At 36.6% G+C, this 21746-nt stretch overlaps 1 protein-coding gene across 2 annotated transcripts in view; it reads left to right on the plus strand.

The window, feature by feature from the left end:
* FGF10 (fibroblast growth factor 10) overlaps positions 1-19979 on the plus strand; it is a 114608-nt gene extending 94629 nt beyond the window's left edge. For both annotated transcript variants that reach the window (XM_020996711.2, XM_020996702.2), the window contains exons 3-4: positions 11598-11701; positions 18133-19979. In XM_020996711.2, coding sequence (XP_020852370.1) covers positions 11598-11701; positions 18133-18330 — 302 coding nt within the window. In that variant the 3' untranslated portion in view covers positions 18331-19979. The remainder of the gene's footprint in view (positions 1-11597; positions 11702-18132) is intronic.
* Positions 19980-21746: the final 1767 nt, after the last annotated feature.

Consider the following 21746-nt stretch of genomic DNA (forward strand, 5'->3'; position numbering starts at 1 on the left):
TGCGGGTCCTATTTCTATTTAAGATTGATACCACTGATCTAGCCCAACATCTCAGGCCCATTAAGTTAAGGAACTGGTATGAGGTTAAATAGGTCCTAAGTCATAGAGCCAGATGATCCAAGACCCCCAGACTCTCAATCCACTGATTTCTTTTTTGGTATATTGCACTGCTTCTGCATCCAATTCTCTGTTTTCATTGATGCATAGAATGCTACATGATGTTCAGTCAATTTTTATTCATGTCCAACTTTTTGTGATCCCATTTGGGATCTTGACAAAGATCCAGGTGTTGTTTGACATTTCCTTCTTCAGGCATTTTGCAGATGAGGAAACTGAAGCAAACAGGGTTAAGTGACTTGCCCAGGGTCACCCAACTAGTAAATGTCTGAGGCTGGATTTGAACTCAAGTCTTCTTGACTCCAGGCCTAGCAATCTATCCGCTGTGCCATCTAACTGCCCTGAGAATTAAATACATTTATGTAAATACTTTTGCTTATCACTTATAGGAGTGTAGTTTAAATAAATGGATAAATATGGAATTTCTTACCATACTTCTGTGTGACATTTGATGGCAAGCCATACTGCTATAATATAGATTGTCTTTTATTTAATGAATGGCTGTAGACACTACATAGTAGAACTTCTTTATGAGGAAATTGGATTGGGAAAATGTACCAACTATGCATATCAAAAAGTCAATTTAAGATCTATATGACATATCCCAAAGTTTTAGTATTAATAATTCTGATTACAATTAATAAAAAATGATTTAGATAATAAAAAAAACCCTACCACTCATTTCCCCAGATGTGGTATAGTGGATGTAGCCATTATTAGAATTCAGTTATTGTTGTCCATAGGGTTATAACGAGGAAAGAATATTACAACATCTGCTGAAAACCATGAAAGGATTGTATGTTCATTCAGATTATAAAGACACAAATGAACTACCAGATGAAATTGTAATTGCAATGTTAATTTTTCATGCCAATTATACCTAATATTATACTGAAGTTTAAATAACCAAACATTAAATTACCAAATGGACACTGTCTAGTATAAGTAAAATATCACGATGTATTAAATTAATTAGTATCCCTTATTATCTCATTCAGAGCAGCTTTAACTATCTAAATCATTTTCAACTCATTATAATCAGAATTACATATGTCAAAAATTTGGAGTGTGACCTGATCTTCATCAATGGATACTATCACCAATTAGGAGACAAAAAATAGAAAATGGAATTAATTAATGAAAAATATATATGTACTTTGCTTTTATGGAGATTTTTCAGGAAACCACTCAGGACCTATTTGTTTTTGTTTTACATATTATTTCTAATCAGCTTGGTGATCTGATTTTCCAGCCCACTTAACTTAGGACTTAGGGGCTGTAGTCATACCTCTAGGCCCAATATCATAGTTATATTTATAATGATGACCCTGAGTTATTAAAAAAAAATTAAATTCTGTGCCATGTATTTTGTATAAAAGGAGCAGGAAAATGGGTAATACATTTTGGAAGTATTCCCATGAAAAATGTTTTACTCTTTCAAGAGATTAGTTTTAGTTATCTGGAAAAATAATCTTTCTTGAAAGATCTCATTCCCCAATTCCAGATGAATGAGATTTCTGCAGAATCATTTTATAATTTGACAGGTGTTTGTATTTGTCCAAAGATAGTTATATGTGTAAAATTAGGAAAGAGTTAGTCATTATCACTGACATTCTTACTTAATTCCCTTATCTATTTTGTGGTGGTTAATTGCATTAAACTTGGTCTGAGTTCAACTAGATTTTCTATTTCAGGTTACTGTCATATTCAACATTCTAATCCTGTACATGGATCCCCAACACTCTGCATTCAATGCTCTGTTATTCCCATGTACAAACTCACAATGAAAAAGCAGTGTTTGTGTATCGTTTTAGAACTATACATTCATGTCAAAGAAGACTCAAAGTACACAATATAAATGACTTTCCATAGGGTTCATCCCTCCTCCTCCTCTTCAGAAAAAGGAAAATGCTTTTTTAAACTCTTTTGTACCTTCCGGATTACTTCTTTTTCCTCTCCATTCCTGTAAGTATTGAAGCATGAAATTAACCTTAATGATTTGTATTTCCAAAGAAAAGAAGTTCCATTTTTCCATTTAATTTGGCTAGTAATTGGATCAGGCTTTTGTAAGACATGCATGTCTCTTCAATATTTACTTAACATAGTCAAAAGCTGTCATTTTTTATGGTATGCATAACCACTCATAAGGAGATGAGAATGGTGATAATTCCGAACCACATTTGGAGCCAGTTAGACCCATATTCTTATTTGGAATGGTCACACATAATTCCTGTGGTATACATTGAAAATGTGATAACAACCCTAAGGAGTCTCTTGGTTTTGCAAACTTTAGATATAATAGATTGGTTTGGGATTCTGACAACTTTCATACACACCAAAACAAACAGTATAGGATTTGTGAGTTGCATTAGGCAGACTGTGAAATATTTTGCCATGCCTCCTAAAGCTATCAAGATATGTAACACCAAAATATGTTTTATCAGAACACTGAGTAGAAAAGACACAAGTGACGAATACTAAATTATCTAGGTTTTATTATTATGCACTAGATGCTTCCATATTTCACATGAAAATTATTGGAAAATACTAGTGAGTGAATGAGTTATTCCTGAGTTGTAGCCTTGATGAATACCACAAAGTATGATTTACTTTATTATAATGGAACTATTTGTGTCCATATTCTAGTGTTTTAAGAGGTTATAATATTCAATTTTTACAAACAATTTTTCATTACCAAAACTTCATCTTCTATTCTGCCCTCCACCAGGTGTATCCATAGTATCAAAAACATATTCTTTTCTTCTCTTCACTAGGTCTCATCTTCTGCTCCAACCTACCATAAACAAGAAAAATGACATGAAGCAGTCTTAGGTTTTCATGATTTAAAATATTTTACACATCCCTAATGAAAGCCTTAAACCCTTTTTGCTTTCCATCATGTGGTCAACCTCCCCCACAGGAAGGTGATTCTAGATATATTGAGTATCTTCTTTTTTTTGTAATTTTATTTTTTTATTTTTTAATTTATTTTTAGTTTTCAACATCCTCTTCCACAAGATTTTGACTTCCAAATTTTCTCCCCATCTCATCCTTCCCTCAACCCCAAGACAGCATGCATTCTGTATACCCCTTCCCATAAACTGCCCTCCCTTCTATCTCACCCCCCCCTTCTCTTATCCACTTCCCCTTCTATTTTCCTATAGGGCAGAATAGATTTCTATACCCCATCTCCTGTATTTCTTATTTCCCAGCTGCGTATGAAAACAATTTTTTTAACATGTGTTTTTAAAACTTTGGGTTCCAAATTTTCTCTCTTCCTCCCTCCCCACCCACCCTCATTGAAAAAGCAAGCAACTCAATACAGATTATACATGTGTAGTCATGCAAAACACTTCCATAGTAGTCATGTTGAGGAAAACTAAGTATATTTCCCTTCATCCTATCCTGCCCCCCATTTATTCTATTCTTTCTTTTGACCCTGTCCCTCCTCAGAAGTATTTACTTCTCATTACCCCCTCCCCCAATCTGCCCTCCCCTCTATTATCCCCCTGCTCTCTTGTCCCCTTCCCCCCACCCCATTTTCCTATAGGGTAAGATAGATTTCCATACGCAATTGAGTGCCTATGTTATTCCCTCTTTAAGCCAAATCTGATGAGAATAAGATTCACTCATTCCCTCTCACCTTCCCCCATTTCCCCTCCACTGTAAAAGCCTTTTCTTGTCTGTTTTATGTTAAATAATTTACCCCCATTCTACCTCTCCCTTTCTCCTTCTCCCAGTATAATCCTCTCTCACCCCTTAATTTTATTCTCCAGATATCACCCCTTCATCTTCAACTCACCTTGTGCCTTCTATCTATCTATCTATCTATCTATCTATCTATCTATCTATCTATCTATCTATCTATACATACATACATATAATTTTTACTCCAACTGTCCTAATAATGACAAAGGTCTCATGAGTTACAAATATCTTTCCATGCAGGAATGTAAACAGTTCAACATTAATAAGTCTCTTACAATTTCTCTTTCCTGTTTACTTCTTTGTATTTCACTGGAGTCTTGTATTTGAAAGTCAAATTTTCTATTCAGCTCTAGTCTTTCATCAAGAATGCTTGAAATTCCCCTATTTCACTGAATGACCATTTTTTCCCGTAGGATTGTACTCAGTTTTGCTGGGTAGGTGATTCTTGGTTGTAATCCTATCTCCTTTGCCCTCTGGAATACTATATTCCAAGCCCTGCGGTCCCTTAACATAGAACCTGCTAAATCTTGTATTATCCTGCTTGTGTTTCCACAATGCTTGAATTGTTTCTTTCTGCTGCATGCAATGTTTTCTCCTTGACCTGGGAATTCTGGAATTTGGCTACAATATTCCTAGGAGTTTTCCTTTGGGGATGTCTTTCAGGAAGTGATTGGTGGAGTCTTTCAATTTCTATTTTGCCCTCTGGTTCTAAAATATCAGGACAGTTTTCCTTGAGAATTTCTTGAAAGATGATGTCTAGGCTCTTTTTTTGATCATGGCTTTCAGATAGTCCAATAATTTTAAAATTTTCTCTCCTGGTTTATTTTTCAGGTCAGTTGTTTTTCCAATGAGATATTTCACATTGTTTTCTATTTTTTCATTCTTTTGGATTTGTTTTACAGTGTTTTAATTTCTCATAGCTTCCAATTGCTCCATTCTAATTTTTAAGGAAGTATTTTCTTCAGTAAGCTTTTGGACTTCCTTTATCATTTGGCCAATTTTGCTTTTTAGGGCATTCTTCTCCTCATTGGCTTTTTGGACTTCTTTTGACATTTGGGTTAGGCTATTTTTTAAGGTGTTCTTTTCTTCAGTATTTTTTGGGTCTCCTTTAGCAAGCTGTTGACTTGTTTTTCATGATTTTCTTGCATCACTCTCAGTTTTTCCTCTACTTCTCTTACTTGCTTCTCAAAATCCTTTTTGAGCTCTTCCATAGCTTGGAACAAATTCATATTTTTCTTGGAGGCTTTGGATGTAGGAGCTTTGACTTTGTTGTCTTTTTCTGGTTATATGTCTTGATCTTCTTTGTCACCAAAGAAAGATTCTATGGTCTGACTCTTTTTGTGTTGCTTGCTCATGATCTCAGCCAATTACTTTTTATAAACTCCTTGTTGAGGTAAGAGTCTGCTTCCAGTGTGGAGAATGTACTGTCTCAAGCTTCAGGGGTTTCGTGCAGCAGTTTTCAGAGATACTTCTAGGGACCTATAAATTTTCAGTTCTTCCAAGGTGTAATGATCAAGGGCGAGGTGTTTACTCCTTTCCTGGCTTGTGCTCTGGTCTATGAGTGACCACTAGCACTCTTTTCTGTCTTGGAACTGTGAGGAGGATTTTCTCTGCTCTGCTACTACAAACTCCATCACGCCAGATCTCCTCCTTGCCCCAGGACTGCCACCCAGAACTGTGGCACAAATCCAAGCAATGGCAAAGCAAGAGAATCTTTCACCAGCAGAGAGATCTCTGCAATCCCGTTCTGATCAGCCACTCGACTCCCCCTCAGTCTGTGCGCCAGAACCTCAGGAGGCAGCCACCATCCTGGGGATGAGCAAGAGCTTTTCTCTCACTGCCATCACAGACTTTTCCCCACTGACCTTCTAAGTTGTCTTTGGCATTTGTGGGTTGAGAAGTCACAGATGTTCCATGATTCAGTCCTCTGAGACCTGCTCCAGGTTCACTGGGGCCTGCCTTGCCTGCATGCTCACACCAAACTGGGATTCTCTCACAACCTGGCATGAGATATCTTTCTGATCAACCATCCAGGCTGTCTTGGGCTGTAAATTTGTTTCACTCTGTCTTTTTGTGGGTTCTGTTGTCTTTAGAATTTGTTTAGCGACATTTTTATAGGTAATTGGAGGGGTTTAGGGGAGAGCTCAAGCAAGTCACTGCTTTTACTCTGCCATCTTGGCTCTGCCCCCCCATTTAGAATCTTCTAGAGGAGGTGGATACTAGCTATTCTATGTTTAGTATCTTTATGTGATATACCTTGGAATGGAAGAAAAGAGGTAGTAGTGTCATCTGACTTAAAAATGGCCACAGGTCACTCAAGAAGTTCTGGTGAGCTTTGTATTGAGCATATTCCAATTATCTAGGTTCAGGGTGAAAAAAAAAAAGATTTGGTGACCTTCATGGAAGGGATTACAAATACCACATGTAGAAAGACTTGATCCCTATACTTGCTAAGGAAACAGTGACTGAAAAGGCATCTGAACAGAAATTATCCAAATAAAGCCTGATATAATTGCTCTAAGGGTATGCTTCATTTTAAGAAAAGCAGATTTGTATGTAATAATCCTATGCATTACATCATGGCATATAGGAGTTTCCCTTGGGAACTTGTCAAATGAAGAAATCAATTCATTTTTTATTCCAATTATAAGAAGAATAGGACTGAAGTAAAGAAGTACTTGTACCAATTGGTCTGACCTGCTTTTTTTAATGTTTTAAAATCTGATTTTTTATTGACATCTTTTGACTTTGTGTCACCTTTAGTTCTGAATATATCCCTCTTCCCTTTACTTCAATGGCTCATCCCTTCCCACAAAGTTTAAAAAAAAAAAGATCATAAAAAAAGTTGAGTAAAACCAATCAATACATTAATCATGTCTGATAGTACAAACAGAGTTCTATATCCAGAGTCCTCTACCTCTTCAAATAGGAATATGTATTTTTCAACACTTTCCCAGGGCCAACCTTGGTCACCATAATGATACAAAATTGTTTCGGTGTGGTTTTGTTCTTTCTCTCTCTTTCTCTTTCTCTCTTTCTCTCTGTCCATCATGTATACATACATACATACACACACACACACACACACACACATACACACTTAGAGCCAGTGTATAGATTATTTTACCAGTTTTTTATTTTATTCTGCATAAATTCATATAAATCTTCCTCTAATTATTTGTATTTTCATATTAATCATGTTTAAATTATAATAATACCCCATTACATTCATGTGTCATAATTTTGTTTAGCTGAAATTCCCTAGTCAATGGACAGTTAGTTGGTAGAATGGATAGAATGAATTTTATAAGTGCTTAGAGGCCCCTTTCTCATCTTGTTCCTGTGTAGTGAGTTTATAATCTGATTCACAAGAATATATCTGTGAATTATCATCTGAAATACTTGGCAGAAAGCTAATGTGAACATTATGTAATGTCACTTTCTCTAAAGATCTGGCCAAACTTAAGTTTCTGATTTTCATTCAGGGTGAAAGGAAATAGACATTTACCTCAAACTCTATAATAGAAGAAGGAATTCAGTACAATGCAACAGGCATTTAATTGCCTACTATGTACTAGCAGGCATATGGAGTGTTCAGGGAGGGCTAACTAACTTCTGGTATGAGGGCTTGTTGAACCCTTCTCAGGGCTGCTCATCCATCTTTGGTGTCCACCTGCCACCCAACTCTTACCTGTAGCTCCCAGGAAGCTATAGCATGTGCAGCAGTCACATCCTGGTAAAAACTATCTTGGTAGATGGATTCAATCAAGTAGACCTCAAACCTGTTAGTGAGTTAGTCAATGTCTATTCCAAGCAGGGGAAGATATTCCCCCAGCAGGATGGGCAGATGAGAACAATTTGTTCCAGTGGCCATGAAGGTGGCTGAAGAAGGAGGCACTGTGGAGCACTTAGAGCTTGGTCAGGCATCAAAAACACCAAGATTATACACTGCATCCCATGCCATTGCCAATCACTTTGACTTTTGTCCTGCCACTGGACTCTGATGACTCAGAAAGAGAGAGTGAGGCTAATGATTTTGTGTAACTCTGACTCACTTAAATCCAATTCACCCACAAGTCAAGACATCACCTGTGATGTCATTGATCTTTTTTGAGAAAATCAGTGATGAACAACAGTTATGTACCAGGCTTTGAGCTAGGAGTTGGTGATACAAAAATAAAATCAAACAGTCCCTGCTCTCAAGGAACTCACATTCTATTGCAGATAAATAATGTAAATGCATTAAAGTAAATGCAAAATTTAATCAGGGCACACTTTCTGTAGGATGTAATACTTGGGTTGGGCTTTGAAGGAAATTAAGAATTTTGTGAGTCAGAGATAACAAGAGAATGTATTTCAGGAATGTGGAAAGACACAGAGATGGGAGAATTAATGTTGTATATGTTGCTGTTCAGTAGTTTTTAGGTATGTACAACTCTTCATGACCCCATTTGGGATTTTCTTGGCAAAGATACTGGAGTGGTTTGCCATCTCCTCCTCTGGCTCATTTTATTGGTGAGGAACTAAGGAAAAAAGGGTTAAGTGGCTTGCCCAGGATCACACAGATAATAACTGTCTGAGGCCAGATTTGAATTCACAAAGATGAGCCTTCCTAACTCCCAGCCCAGCACTCTGTCTACTGTGTATGTTGTGTATAGAGAACAGCAAGCCTGCCAGTTTGACCAGAACATTGAGTTCATGAGAAGAAGTTGAATGCAATAAATCTGGCATGGTAGCCTGGAGCCAGATTGTGAATGGCTTTAAAAGTCAGACAGAGAAGCCTGTATATTTATCTTTGTATTATTTATCTTAGAATATTTTGTACTTTATCTTAGAAGAAAGCCGCTAGAATTTCTTGAGTGGAGGGAGTAATATGGTCACACCACTGCTTTCAAAATATAAATTTAACAGATGTAGATTTGAGGGGGATTTGAGGCAGAGAACCAATAAGAAGGCTGTTACAATAGTCAAAGCAAAATGAGAGGAAGGTTTCACCTAGGGTAACTGTAGTGTAAGTAGAGAGAAGAGGGCAGATGTGAAGTATATTGTAGCAATAGAATCAATAAGACTTGGAAACTGTTTGTGTATGTCAAGGAGTTAAGGACGACTCCAAGCTTGCAAACCCAGAAGTCTAGAAGAATGGTACCACCCTCAACATATTCAGGTACAGGAAGTTGGGAAGATGAGAGAATTTGGGTCTATTTTGGACATGTTAAATTAACATACTATTGGAAGAACAGTTGGAAATGTCAAATAGGTAGTGGATGAGGTAAAACCGAAGTTCAGTAGAGAGAATATATAGATATAGATATGTGTGTATATATATCTATATATAATATAGTGTATGTTTATGTATACATAATTATACATATGCATATATAGTGTGTATGCATGTGTATGTATATATGGGAATTATCTGCATAGGTAATAGTTGAACCTATAAGAACTAAAGAACTGATGAGATCACTAAGAGAGAGCATAGAAAGACAAGGGGGTCCAGTTAGTAAAACAACCACCCTGTAAATTTGTCCTATAAAATACACATATACACACACACATGCCAGGTTTAAAAATCAAAATTTGAAAAACAGAAATGTTAGTGGGTGTGATTCTGTAATTACAACGTCTAGTTTGTAATTTCAATATTTAAAGGAAGTCTGCTTTCATTAGTAAGGGTTTTCCGTCCACTGATGCAGATTACAATCTGTCTACATTTTAGTGGATGGTCTTGTTAACTTCTGGGTCTACAAAATCCATGGTCCCTTGACCAAACCTATAATATCTTCTCCATGCCTAATGCTCTAGGCCCAGGCCCAAAGCTTTTTCAGCCTGGTAAGACCTGCCGTAGTTTGTGTTCTACTTGCATGGCTTTCAAGAACTCAGCATAACCTCTATAATACAGTGAGGCATCACAGTGGGTGTATAGCAGAGAGACAGTGCAACACTGAGAGTTTGAAATTTAAATAAAATCAGTTCATTTACATCACCATTTAATGGGAAGCAGGTATTACAGTGGACAGATTGCTAGATTTGCGAGTCAGGAAGACCCATCATCCTACTTTATATACTTATTAGCTGTATGATCCTGAGCAAGTCTCTTAACCTCTGTCTGCCTCAGTTTTCCCATCATAAAAATGGGGATGATAATAATAGCACTTACCTCCTAGGGTTGTTGTGAGAATCAAATGAGATAACAGACTAAAGTATTTTATAAATCTTATTGTGCTATATAAATGCTAGTTATTATTATTATTATAGCTATACCTGTGATATGATTGATTCTGCAGGGTTTAAGATTAGTTAGTCAAGTCCATGCTCTTCTGTTTTCCCAAAAGAATAAACTGATAAACCTGGCTTATACCAAGATGGGTGACTAGAAGAGTTCTTCTGGTTTCTTGCTGTAGTAAATCTGTGGTTGTTGGCTCCTGTACCCTTCTGTAGCCAGGGCTGACTTCTGTCAACCTAGAAGCAATGCATCCAGCCACTCCATGACCACAGATGGCAGCTAAAAAATGGGAGGAAACTTCTTTACCAGATGTCACAAGAGCAAATGATTATTACCCTTTCAGACAAAATTTGTGGTGTAGATGAGTGACATCACATTTCACTGAAGAGCCATTGTCCCACCTCATCATTAAGAGAAAAAAAGAGCACTTTCTTTTATAATCACCTTTGGGCTATGGTTGTAGGACTTTAAAAATATATTCCATTTTATATTTGCTCACAAGATTCTGACACCAAATACTCAGCATCACAATTGTTAAGAAAGAATCCCAAAGCTCATTTGAGAAAGTGCTGTTCCCAGATCTGGAATTTAAACTTCCAAGTGACAGGATAGACTTTACCTATCTTCCTAAATGGTTGTAACACTAAGTATCAGGGTCCCCGATGTGTATTAGTCTAAGAACACAAATAGATGGAAGTGATAAGGACACATTTCCAAAGATAGTGGCACAAAAATTTCCAATTTATTTCACAGATTTCAAATAATCAATTATAAAACTACCTTCTAATTTTTTGCCCTTCTGATTATGTCAATTCTACCCTGTAAAATGTAAATAACAAATTATACTGTCTACTAATACTATGAATTCTCCATTCCCCAAAAAGTTTCTTTTCTTAGAGGATAATGTTGACTCTCCCCCTCTCTCACACAGTATGGCCTTCTTGATGTTGGAAAGACAAAGCTAATGTAGACGTAGGGGCTAGTCTTTCTAGATCCCAGAATGTCAATACTCTTGCCAAAAATGAATTTATCAGCTAAATATAGCCAAGAGATTTAGTTTATCTAAAATGTCCTACAAGGAAGAAATAGTTTACCACTGTTTTTGCAGATTGAGGTAAGTCTAACATATTATTGACATATGTTATAGATTTAATTTAATGCTGTAGTTCAGATGTGTGTTCTGATAAATTTGAGTGAAATCCAGGCAAAGATGAGTAGAGTTGTTTTAATATTTATGGAGTTGAAAATGCAGAGTTAGCAAAGGAAGGATTTTAATTAAAACAATGTTTCTCCATTAGTGCTTATAGGAGAATGGAAAGGAGTACTACTAGAACTTGCTGGTCATTTGTATTTTCACTTGATTTTTCCTGCATTTTGAAGGCCTTTATATTCTCACTTCTCAGCAGCAGAAAACCCACATACTTTCTCTTTGACCAATAAAAAAATACAATTCTGGGACCTTTCAGGATTTCTTCTTTTTTGATGGGGTGCTAGAAACTCCTGAGTATTATTGACCCTTTCCCATTTCTTTTTTCTGAAATTTTAGGTATCCTGGAGATAACATCAGTGGAAATAGGAGTTGTAGCAGTCAAAGCCATTAACAGCAACTATTATTTAGCCATGAATAAGAAAGGAAAACTCTATGGTTCAGTAAGTATGTTTCTTTTGTTTTCAAAATTGACTTTAGTAAGTTATCACCATCATTTCAGGATTGTAACCCCATCCCAAACCCCTAGAATAGTTCTCTTCTCATTAGATTGCTTGAAAATAGACCTACATGGGCAATAATTCTCCCAAACTTCAACCAGCTCTTCTGACCAGACAAACCCCCTGCTGTTTATCTGTTTACCTGATACTGATCATCAATAAATATTCTGGCGTAGTAACTGGTGAGAACTCTCAGAGAAACTTCCGGTCAGCTTGGCATGAGAGCTATTCTTAAAAGTACTGTAGCATGGAAATATACCCCACTCCTCATTATTATCCTACCTGGCATTAGGTCTGTATCTAATATTCTTTAGTTTCTTTTTCTTACTCTCATCTTTATTAATTGATTCATGTTACCTATACACATTCAACTTCGCTGATTAGTCTACTTAGTACTAGGCTCATTTAGGTTAGTAAGCTTCATCACTACCCCTTGCCACTCTCCTCCCCCCACCTCCAAAAAAGCTCATATCCTTATTTGAGCAGTCATGATGTAATAGGAGGGAGTTGTGTATTTGGAATAGAAGATCTTGGGTTAAAATCCCAGCTCTTCCACTTACTACCTCAATGATTGTGAGAAAGCTAATTAAGCTCTATGCTTCAGTTTCCTCATCTATAAAATGACTCCTAAGATCTCTTTCAACTCTACAGTAATGATACTGTGAACTCTAGATAGCCATTATATAAATGCATACTATTAGATACCAAGGAGATCAGATGAGACAATGTGGCTGACTTGTAATATATACAATACCAACAATAATACAAATGGAAAAACAAAAGAAATGAAACAAAGCTCTAAATATTTTGTGATTTTATGATTAAGCTTAGCTCCAGGGAAAAGATATAGTAATGTACCTCGTAATCCCTTTTTTGGTAAAGTTAAAGGACTGTGCATGTAGAACAATGCATACACTTTCAAAACTCATTTGACAAGTTTTTGTACTGCTTTTTCATAGCCTTTTTCATTTAACAAAAGTTATAAAAAATCTGCTTGGTATTTATGCCAGTTTTCTTTAATGCCAATTTTCCCAATACAGCCACCCATATACATATATGTTATATAGTCAATAATTTGATGTACCTATCTTGTATTGTATATCTATATCTACATCTATTTTCATATATATATATATGTATATATATATATGTGTGTGTGTGTGTAGATAGATAGATAGATAGATAGATAGATAGATAGATAGATAGATAGATAGAGATATTTCCTTTTCAAAGAAAGATCATTTTACGGGCATATCCTATATCAGGGCTGAGGAACCTGCAGGCTCGAGGCCACATGTGGCCCTCTAAGGGTCCTCGAATGTGTACCTTTAACTGAATCCAAACTTCACAAAACAAATATCCTTTAAGTATTTGTTCTGTAAAACTTGGACTCAGTCAAAAGGCTGCAACCAAGGACCTGGAAGGCTACATGTGGCCTCCAGGCCCAGGTTCCCCACGCTGGTCCTATATTCAGAGTGGTCTCTACCTAGATTGACAGTAATCACAATCCAAAGCATCCAGCAACAGAAGCACAAATTATTTTTGCCATATTTCAACAAAATTTGAATTTTAAAGAAAACTCTCATGCCAGTTAATCCAATAGCTACCCAGATAGAATCTTTTCAACATAATGCATGGCATACATGGCCATCCAGCCTTGACTTAATAGTTTAGAACCCACTATCCTCTGAGAATACCCAGGTTTTTTCCTTACATTAAGAAAAAAATTGCCTCTTTGAAATTTCTACTCTTTTTAGTTTTTCCTTCTGGATCAAGTAAAATAAATTTAGCCCTTCTTCCATATTACTACCCTTAAAATATCTGAAAGCAGTTACTATGACTGTGTAAGTCTCCATTTCTCCAGATCAAATATTCCTTACTCTTTCAACTAAGCCACATGTAGCATGAAGCCTTTTATTATCTTGATTGCCTCATCATATATTTGTTGTTGTTGTTGTTGTTATTGTTATTGTTAAGGGGGAGGGAGAATCCTTGTTTGTTTTGTTTTAAGGATGGATCTCTTCCTATCTTTCCCAAGCTAGAAGTACAGTGGCCACTCTTGAACACCATGTGATTATCACAGAGTCTTTGACTTGTTCATTTTCTGATCTCTTAAGACATCTTGGTGGCACACTGCTCTCAGGCACTTAGCATATATTCATGCCAAAGGTTAAGGACACCCACTTGGCTTAGTCCTATTGCAGCTCAGAATTCCTAAATTCATGTAATTCACAGGCTTGGCGTCCCCAGTATCAGGGACTGCTCCTGGCTCTATATCATTTTTAACTTACTAATGACCTTACTAAAATGTGGTGTCCAAATATTCCAGGGTGGAGTATGGTGGAAATATCACCTCCCTGGTCCTAAACACTGCCTTTCTTAAGTCAACATGAGGTCAAGTTAGTATTAGTAACTGTCACAGCAATTTATTAATTTACATTGAGCTTATGTTTCATTAAAACCCTCAGTTTAATTTTTTTTAGCTGTGATGCTATCTAGTGATATTTCCTCCATTTCCTTACTTTTGAAGTTGATTTTGATAGCCAAAATATAAGATTCTACACCAGTAGTTCTCAACTTCTTTGGCCTCAGGACCCCTTTATGAGCTTAAAAAATATTGAGGACCCCCAAATAACTTGTTTATGTGAGCTATATAAGTAACTTACTGTATTAGGAATTAAAATACTTTATTATTCTTATGAAAATAGTTTCGACCTCACTGCCTGAAAGAACCTCTGGAACTCCCAGAGTACCCAGACCACACTTTGGAACTACTGCAATCTCTTTCAGTTTCATTTTATTAGATCTGATCCAACCTTTTTGCTTTCTGAGATGTTTTAGATCTTGACCCTGGCTTTTATCTAATATTATACCTATCTCTCCTTGTCTTGTATCATCCACAAATTTGATAAACACATTGTTTATTTCAATATTTTTTATGAAAATGTTAAATGATATAAAGATGAGTACAGACTGATCCTTAATACACTTACTAGAGACCACCTTCCAGTGACCATGAATGACTAATGACCACTCTTTCAATCTAGCGATTCAACCAGTTTCAAAATGTTTTTTTTTGTGATTCTATCTTAATGACTCTCAAAAAATGCTCTAACATACAGAAATAGATATTTAAATGGCCAGAGGTATGAATTGTGGGAGCAGAATTGTATCATCATTGTGGCATTTCTGGTAACTAGAATAGAGAACACAGTAGACACCACAATAGATAAATTGACCGTACATGCAGACTAATTAGTACAAGTTGGAGGTGGAAGAAGAGAAAACAAGGGAGTAAACAGATTAGCTAGTTTCTCACCTAGCCTTTGTAGACTGCTAGTTTTCATGTTCCCTGTGGGCTGAAGAAGGGGTATATTAACTGGAGTCCACTGATCCAGGGATAGATTTCAGGGAGTTCAGGAATTTGTTATTTTTAAAATATTTCCAAATAATTATTTTTTTATAATCCTATGTATTTCATTTTATACGTTTAAAACATCATTCTGTGAATGAGTCTAAAGGACCTGGATTGTCAAGGGGGTAAAAGGTCAACCTTTTAGTGTCTGGACTCTCAATTCATTCAAATAAGCTGCATATATATAGGCAACTAGATTGATCAGTAGTGTAATAATTGGAGTGCTGGAATTTGATTCAGCAAGTTCAAATGCACTTCCTTGCCATTTGTCCCTGGCAAAGTCACTTAAACTTTATTGCCTTCTATATCCTAATCTGTCAAATGAAAATAATAAATAGTACATACTTCCCCAGACTGTCATGAGGATCTAATGAGTTAATATATGTAAACTGAACTGCAAATCTTAAAGTGCTATAAAATACTTTTTCTTATTATGATTCTTATTTAATCACTAGTGATTCTAAAAGCCACAGACAAGGAGGAAGAATATTACAGGTATGAGAGAGACAGCTAGAAGAAAGTCATGGAGACAGGGAATGGAATATTATCCGTGACAAGTGATCCAGTATGGCTGGGTCAGAGAGATATAGAGGCAAATACAGCATAAAAAAACTGGAAAGATGGGACACAGTCATTTGTGGAACACTTTAATGCCAAACAAACGCATTTAGACTCTAGCAGTAATAGAGCATCACTGGAATTTGTTAAGTAATAGAGTGAAATATTCAGGTCTACACTTCAGAAAAATTATTTTGGTGACTGAGTGGATGGTGGACTAGAACGATTTAAGGCAGTGAGAGTGACTAAAAGGCTATTGTTGGGGCAGCTAGGTGGCACAGTGGATAGAGCACCAGCCCTTGGATTCAGGAGGACCTGAGTTCAAATCCGGCCTCAGACACATGCAAGTCACTTAACCCCATTGTCTAACAAAAAAAAAAAAAGAAAGAAAACAAAACAAAAATAAAAGGCTACTGTAATAGTTTGAGATTGAGGTAATTAGAACTTGCCCCAGGGTGGTAGCAGCAGCAGAAGGAGAGAAGGGATGTTGAAGAGAATGAAATAACAAGAGACTGGAGAAACAGCGAGAATCAAGTATGACAATGAAGGTATGTACCTGGGTGACTAGAAGAATGGTACTTCAGGAATGGGTAAGTTCAAAACAGGCATAGGTTTGGCAGAAAAGATAATGATTTCTGGTTTGGGGCATGTTGAGTTTGAGATGTTCATGTACTGTTCAATTTAAAACATACAAAAGGAAGTTGTTGATGCAAGGTAGACAGACTGAAGCTAGACATACAGATCTGCAAGTCATCTACATACAGATGATAATCAAATCTATAAGAGTTGTTGACATGCCAAATGAGAAAGAAAAAAGAAGAGGATAATATTCACAGTAAGAGGATGTGAAGTAGATAAAGATCCAACAAAGGAGACTGAGAAGGATCATTTAGAAAGGTATGAGAACAAAAGGAGAAAAACATCATGAAAACCCAGAGAGAAAAGAGGATGATATCCAAGAAAGGTGGTCAAAGAATTTTAAGTGCTGCAGAAAGGGGACAGAAGTATGAGAACTGATTAAATTACATTAGATTAAGAAATCATTAGTAATTTGTAGAGGGTGATTCAGTTGGATGAAGAGGTCAGAAGTCAGATTGCAAAGTTAAAAGAAAGTGAGAGGAAAAAAGGTGGAAAAGTGGGATGTAGAGAAAGTTTTTTTAGAATGTTTATCTGAGAAAGGGAAGAAAGTGATAGGACTGATAGCTAAGAGGATAGTAGGAGCTAATGAGGGTTTTTTGATGATGGGGTAGAACTAGGCATGTTTGTAGGCACCAGGGAAGGAACCAGTAGATAGGGAGGAAACTAAAGATTAGCAGTGGGTTTGGGGAGGATGTTTATGGAGGCAATCTGCCAAAGAAGAAAGGAAGGAATGGGAAGAGTGAGTGTTTGAGTTAACTTTCACAAGGAGAAGGGTAACCTCTTCATCAGAGACTGAGGTGAAGGATATAGTGGGCAATGATGTTAGGAGGATGTGAGATGAGCAGAAAGGGAGAATTGAAGGATGGAACATGAGATGACATCCTCAACTGTGAGGGGGGAGTGGACTGGTTATCATAAAAGGATTGAACATAGAAGAGTTGGAATGGCCCTTATAGGGAGTGATATACAGAAGTGATTAGGAGGAGTAGAAAGATTTATATTTAAATGATGAAATTAAAAACACAAAGTAGCATAACAACCCTTTAGCTCTCCTTTCTCATCAGGATTCATTATCAATTTACTCTCTATTCATCTATATTTTCAAAATTTACTGTGACCTTGAAAATAATGTTTAACCATTTTCCCAATCCATATTTTCCCCCCACTGCCAGCTCCCTCTCCCCCTGGGGCACATGGCTCCTACTGTGAGAGAAAGATGAAAATGTCAGTCTTTATTTTTTACCCACCTCCTACCATCCAAAAACAAATGGTTAATGGCACTTCTTCTGGACAATCTAGACACTTAAAGCACTTTGCATTGCAAACACACAGGATAAAAGGGGGAGCCCCAGTTTGTAGTTATATAAATGTATAAAAATAAGTCTTACGCTTTTAAGCTTGGGAGTTGCTTTTCATGAGATTTACTGTACATTTTTGGTTAACATTTCTTATGCACAACCGACATAGAGATGGCAACAATGAAAAAGGATTGATCCTTGGATAGGTTTCAGGGGGTCCAGCAATTTGTTATTTTTTAAATATGTCAAAACAATTGGTTTTCTTTGTCATCCTATACATTTTATTTTATGCATTTAAAAATATTATTCTATGAAGGGGTCTAAAGGCCCTGGGTTGTTAAGAAAGTCCATTACACACAACAAGGTCAGCCTTGCAAACTAGAATTCTCTTGGCAGTATTGATTTTATCATAAAGGAGAAATTCAAATTCTATTGAAAGTTCACATTTTGGTTTTCTTCTGCAGAGGGAATTCAACAACGACTGCAAGCTGAAGGAAAGGATAGAGGAAAACGGATACAACACCTATGCATCTTTTAACTGGCAGCACAATGGGAGACAGATGTACGTGGCATTGAATGGGAAAGGAGCTCCAAGGAGAGGACAGAAAACACGAAGGAAAAACACCTCTGCTCACTTTCTTCCCATGGTGGTACATTCATAGATGAAGCATTTCTTGAAGCAAGTGGAATCAAAAGCTCTCTTCTTAAGAGTATCTGGTAATCCTTGAGAAGAGTAGTCTTGAAAAGCAAAGACATTACAGACCTCTGCTTGTTTGAAAGAGAGGAAGTCTTTGAAGGTTTTGTACTCACTGCTGGCAAAAAAAATCATTTAAATTAGTTCTGTGTCATATCTTATAATGAAGATATAGACTGGATCAAATGGGATGGGTGCTCTTCCCAGAGTGAACAACATGGCTGTTTTTTGTCTTGTTTTGTTTTTTATTTCTGTGATAGAACTTGGAGGACGTGAGACAATCAGATGAATGATCTTCGGGGAAAGTTATTTATGGAATACTAACTCATATCAAAGACTTTCAATGCTCATTCAAGCCTGATGATCCAATGAGCAGTTAGACACGCAAGCATTTACTGGAAGCACTTGGGTCATAATGCACAACCAAAGGAGTTTTTGGTGTGGCAGCGTGGAAGAATGGATAGGATTAAGAAACATAAACACAGTAGTGCAAAACTGTTCTAACAAAACGAATAGTATGGTATGCTTGTGCATTCTGCCTTCATCCTTTCTATTTCGTTCTAAGTTATTTATTTAATAGGATGTTAAATATCTTTTGGGGTTTGAAATATTTTCCTCAGCAGCTGCCTTTCGGTTTGTCTTTTCTTTCAGCATATCACCTTCATGTTCATGAAGTAATAGTTTTAATATTTGGCAAACATTTGGAGAATGGGAAATGAATGTGGCTGTCAGACCAAGGTGGGGGAGCAGATTTTGTCTCTAACCTGCCTTCCTTTGGCTGACATTGCACTTATGTAATAAGCCCCAACAAACAGCGAATCTGAGAAGGGCTGTGGTCAGTGTAAGGTATCTGCCAGCCCCTGAATACATTGACCCCAATATATCATATCCATGATGAAATGAGCACAAATGGCCAAATTCTGTTATTAGTAAGGCATTCCTGACTCCTATTGAATCAGCTTGGGAATCCCCATTCAAAGAAAGTAGTTAGATCTAATTATAAAAAACATAAAATTGCTTGGCCCACATACTTACTAGTGACTCATTGATACATATCACAGCAACAAACAATGAAAAGCCTGTCTGGATGTATAGGAACCATTTGTGACTCTATCACCATCAGTCTCCCCTAAAGGAGCTTTTGAGGCATTTGTTATTAAGTACAACTCTTCCCATGAATTCGACTGAGTAAATCTATCCTGGCATATGTGTAATCATATACTGAAATCTGTTCAAGCTGTATGATCTAGTCTTTTTTTTTTAAATCTTCTTTTCTGTAAATTTAAAGAGCTCTGGAAAGCTCCTTAATATAACCATATGGAAATTCATTTTGTTAGAGCAGGTAAATAGAGAACAGTACATCAGAGTGTACCAGTCTTCACATTGTATTCCACTAAATAAATACATAAGCCTTCTTTGCAGTGTCTGTAGTGAGAAAAAATGTAGTATAATATTATTTGTTCTAAATACTTTAAGTGATAACTGAGATTATATTGATGCTGCAGTTTTATCTCCATATTTCTTGTTGTGAAAAAGTCTGTTTATTTTTATTGTTTGGAAACTGTATTTTGGTACAAAGGAGAGACTCAGTAAATGTGGCTTTTTACTAAAGTTTAACCTCTAGAAAGGCTGGTGTTTTGTGATCTTCTTATAACTTATTTGAGTCAGTGCTTAACCAGCACTTCCAGTGTTAATCTGTTACTTAAATATTAGCTGTATAAAGAAGCTTTCCCATAAAGTACTGAGTGGTCAGACTTTTCTCCTTTAAGTAAAGTTGGATGTTTCAAAAAAGAAACACATTGGAGGCACACAGCATTTTGGCTTATAAATAAAGTTGCATTTCATGGTAATTAGGTTTCAACTTGCTTGTTGACAAATGGGATTTAAAAAAAAATACTTATTCTTGAATACATATGGTTGGAATCCTGATGTTAAAAGTTAACTTGGTAACAGAACTGAAAGCAAAAATGCAATTCATCTCTATCAGGGTCAGATATTCTTGGTTACATATTTTAAAATAATAATTGGGTATGGCAACTCAACATGGACCACCCACAACAACAATGCACCATTTGGTTAGACAAATACAGTATTGGATGACCACTCAAACAGCATCTAGGGCATAAACTGGGTTCTCATTTCACGTAATCGTTTAGATTACCAAAGAGCCTACACATAAACATTCATAATTATAGGATTCAAAACACTAAAATAGCTTCTAGCAAAATGTATCAGTGCTTGCAGAGGCCAAGAATAGAAAATATCCAAATATCCTTCTTCCTTCTCCCTCTCCCCTCCCCCTACCAAGTGAACAGAGATAAAGACAGGAACTATTTCCTGAGAAGTAAGAAAAAAAATCTCCTGATTTAAAAATGGTGACTATGTCAGACAGTACCCTGGTCCCCATTGTGGCTGGACTGCTACTGAAGATAAGGAGTGTCCAATCCTGAGCCCTTCAGGTTAACAACTTCCTGGAAGTTTGGGCAACTCGGCCCATGTGGAAAATGTGGACCTGGGATGTGACAGTGCTTCAACACAAGCATGTGTCCGTGTGAATGTTGATAACTGAGGGGATGCCTCATAAAGATAAAAGAATTGCTCCTCCTTCCTACCTCTCCCCAAAGCTGAACCATGTACAGTATGTTACCTTTAAATAAAAACAATAAAATGCTGGGAATAGAAAATACAAAAATTGTCCTTGTTTGCTTTATTAGCTTAAAATTATACAGAGTAATAAAGGGAAAAAAAAGTCTGATGGCCATGTGCACTGCAGGATGTGGTTAAGGGCTGCATAGCCTCAAACAACAACAACAACAACAAACCCCTCAAACGTTTGTAAGGTTTCTTTAATGTTTTGCATGTGTGAGTCAGCTATCCTTCCTCTAATAACAACCAAATGCTTTAGATTCTTCCTGTGAAGTATCCAGGTCCACCTAGTTTATATAACGGATAAAAAGGAATGAACTGAAAACAAGCTTGCTTTATGAAAGTGGGAAAGGCTTTAGGAAATGAGTTTAGAAGGCTGTGTCTAAAAGGGGCCCCTAACAATGGTCTGGGAATAGCTTCTGAGGCATTGTGTGAGAGAACATCCATGATTCTGTCCCAGACAGAGACACAGAAAATGTTCAGTCTGGGTCATGGCACGTGGGCCCATGCGATAAGGGAAGTAATTACACTGTAGTTAAAGAGGAGGGTAATAATACCTCACTAATTTGGACTCTCAAATCAAAATTTGTGAAAATTCAGAAAAGGGATAAAACTAATATTTTCCTTTGAACTTTGTAGAAAGGTAATGAAGAAGGCATATGAAAGTCAAATCTGCTCAGAAGACTTCAGAGGTGCCAAGCTGGGGCTTTCATGACCCATTTACTTATCAAAAATTGA

Source organism: Phascolarctos cinereus, unplaced genomic scaffold, assembly GCF_003287225.1.
Source record: "Phascolarctos cinereus isolate Bilbo 61053 unplaced genomic scaffold, phaCin_HiC Scaffold_4;HRSCAF=312, whole genome shotgun sequence".
In the NCBI taxonomy this organism is placed as follows: domain Eukaryota; kingdom Metazoa; phylum Chordata; class Mammalia; order Diprotodontia; family Phascolarctidae; genus Phascolarctos; species Phascolarctos cinereus.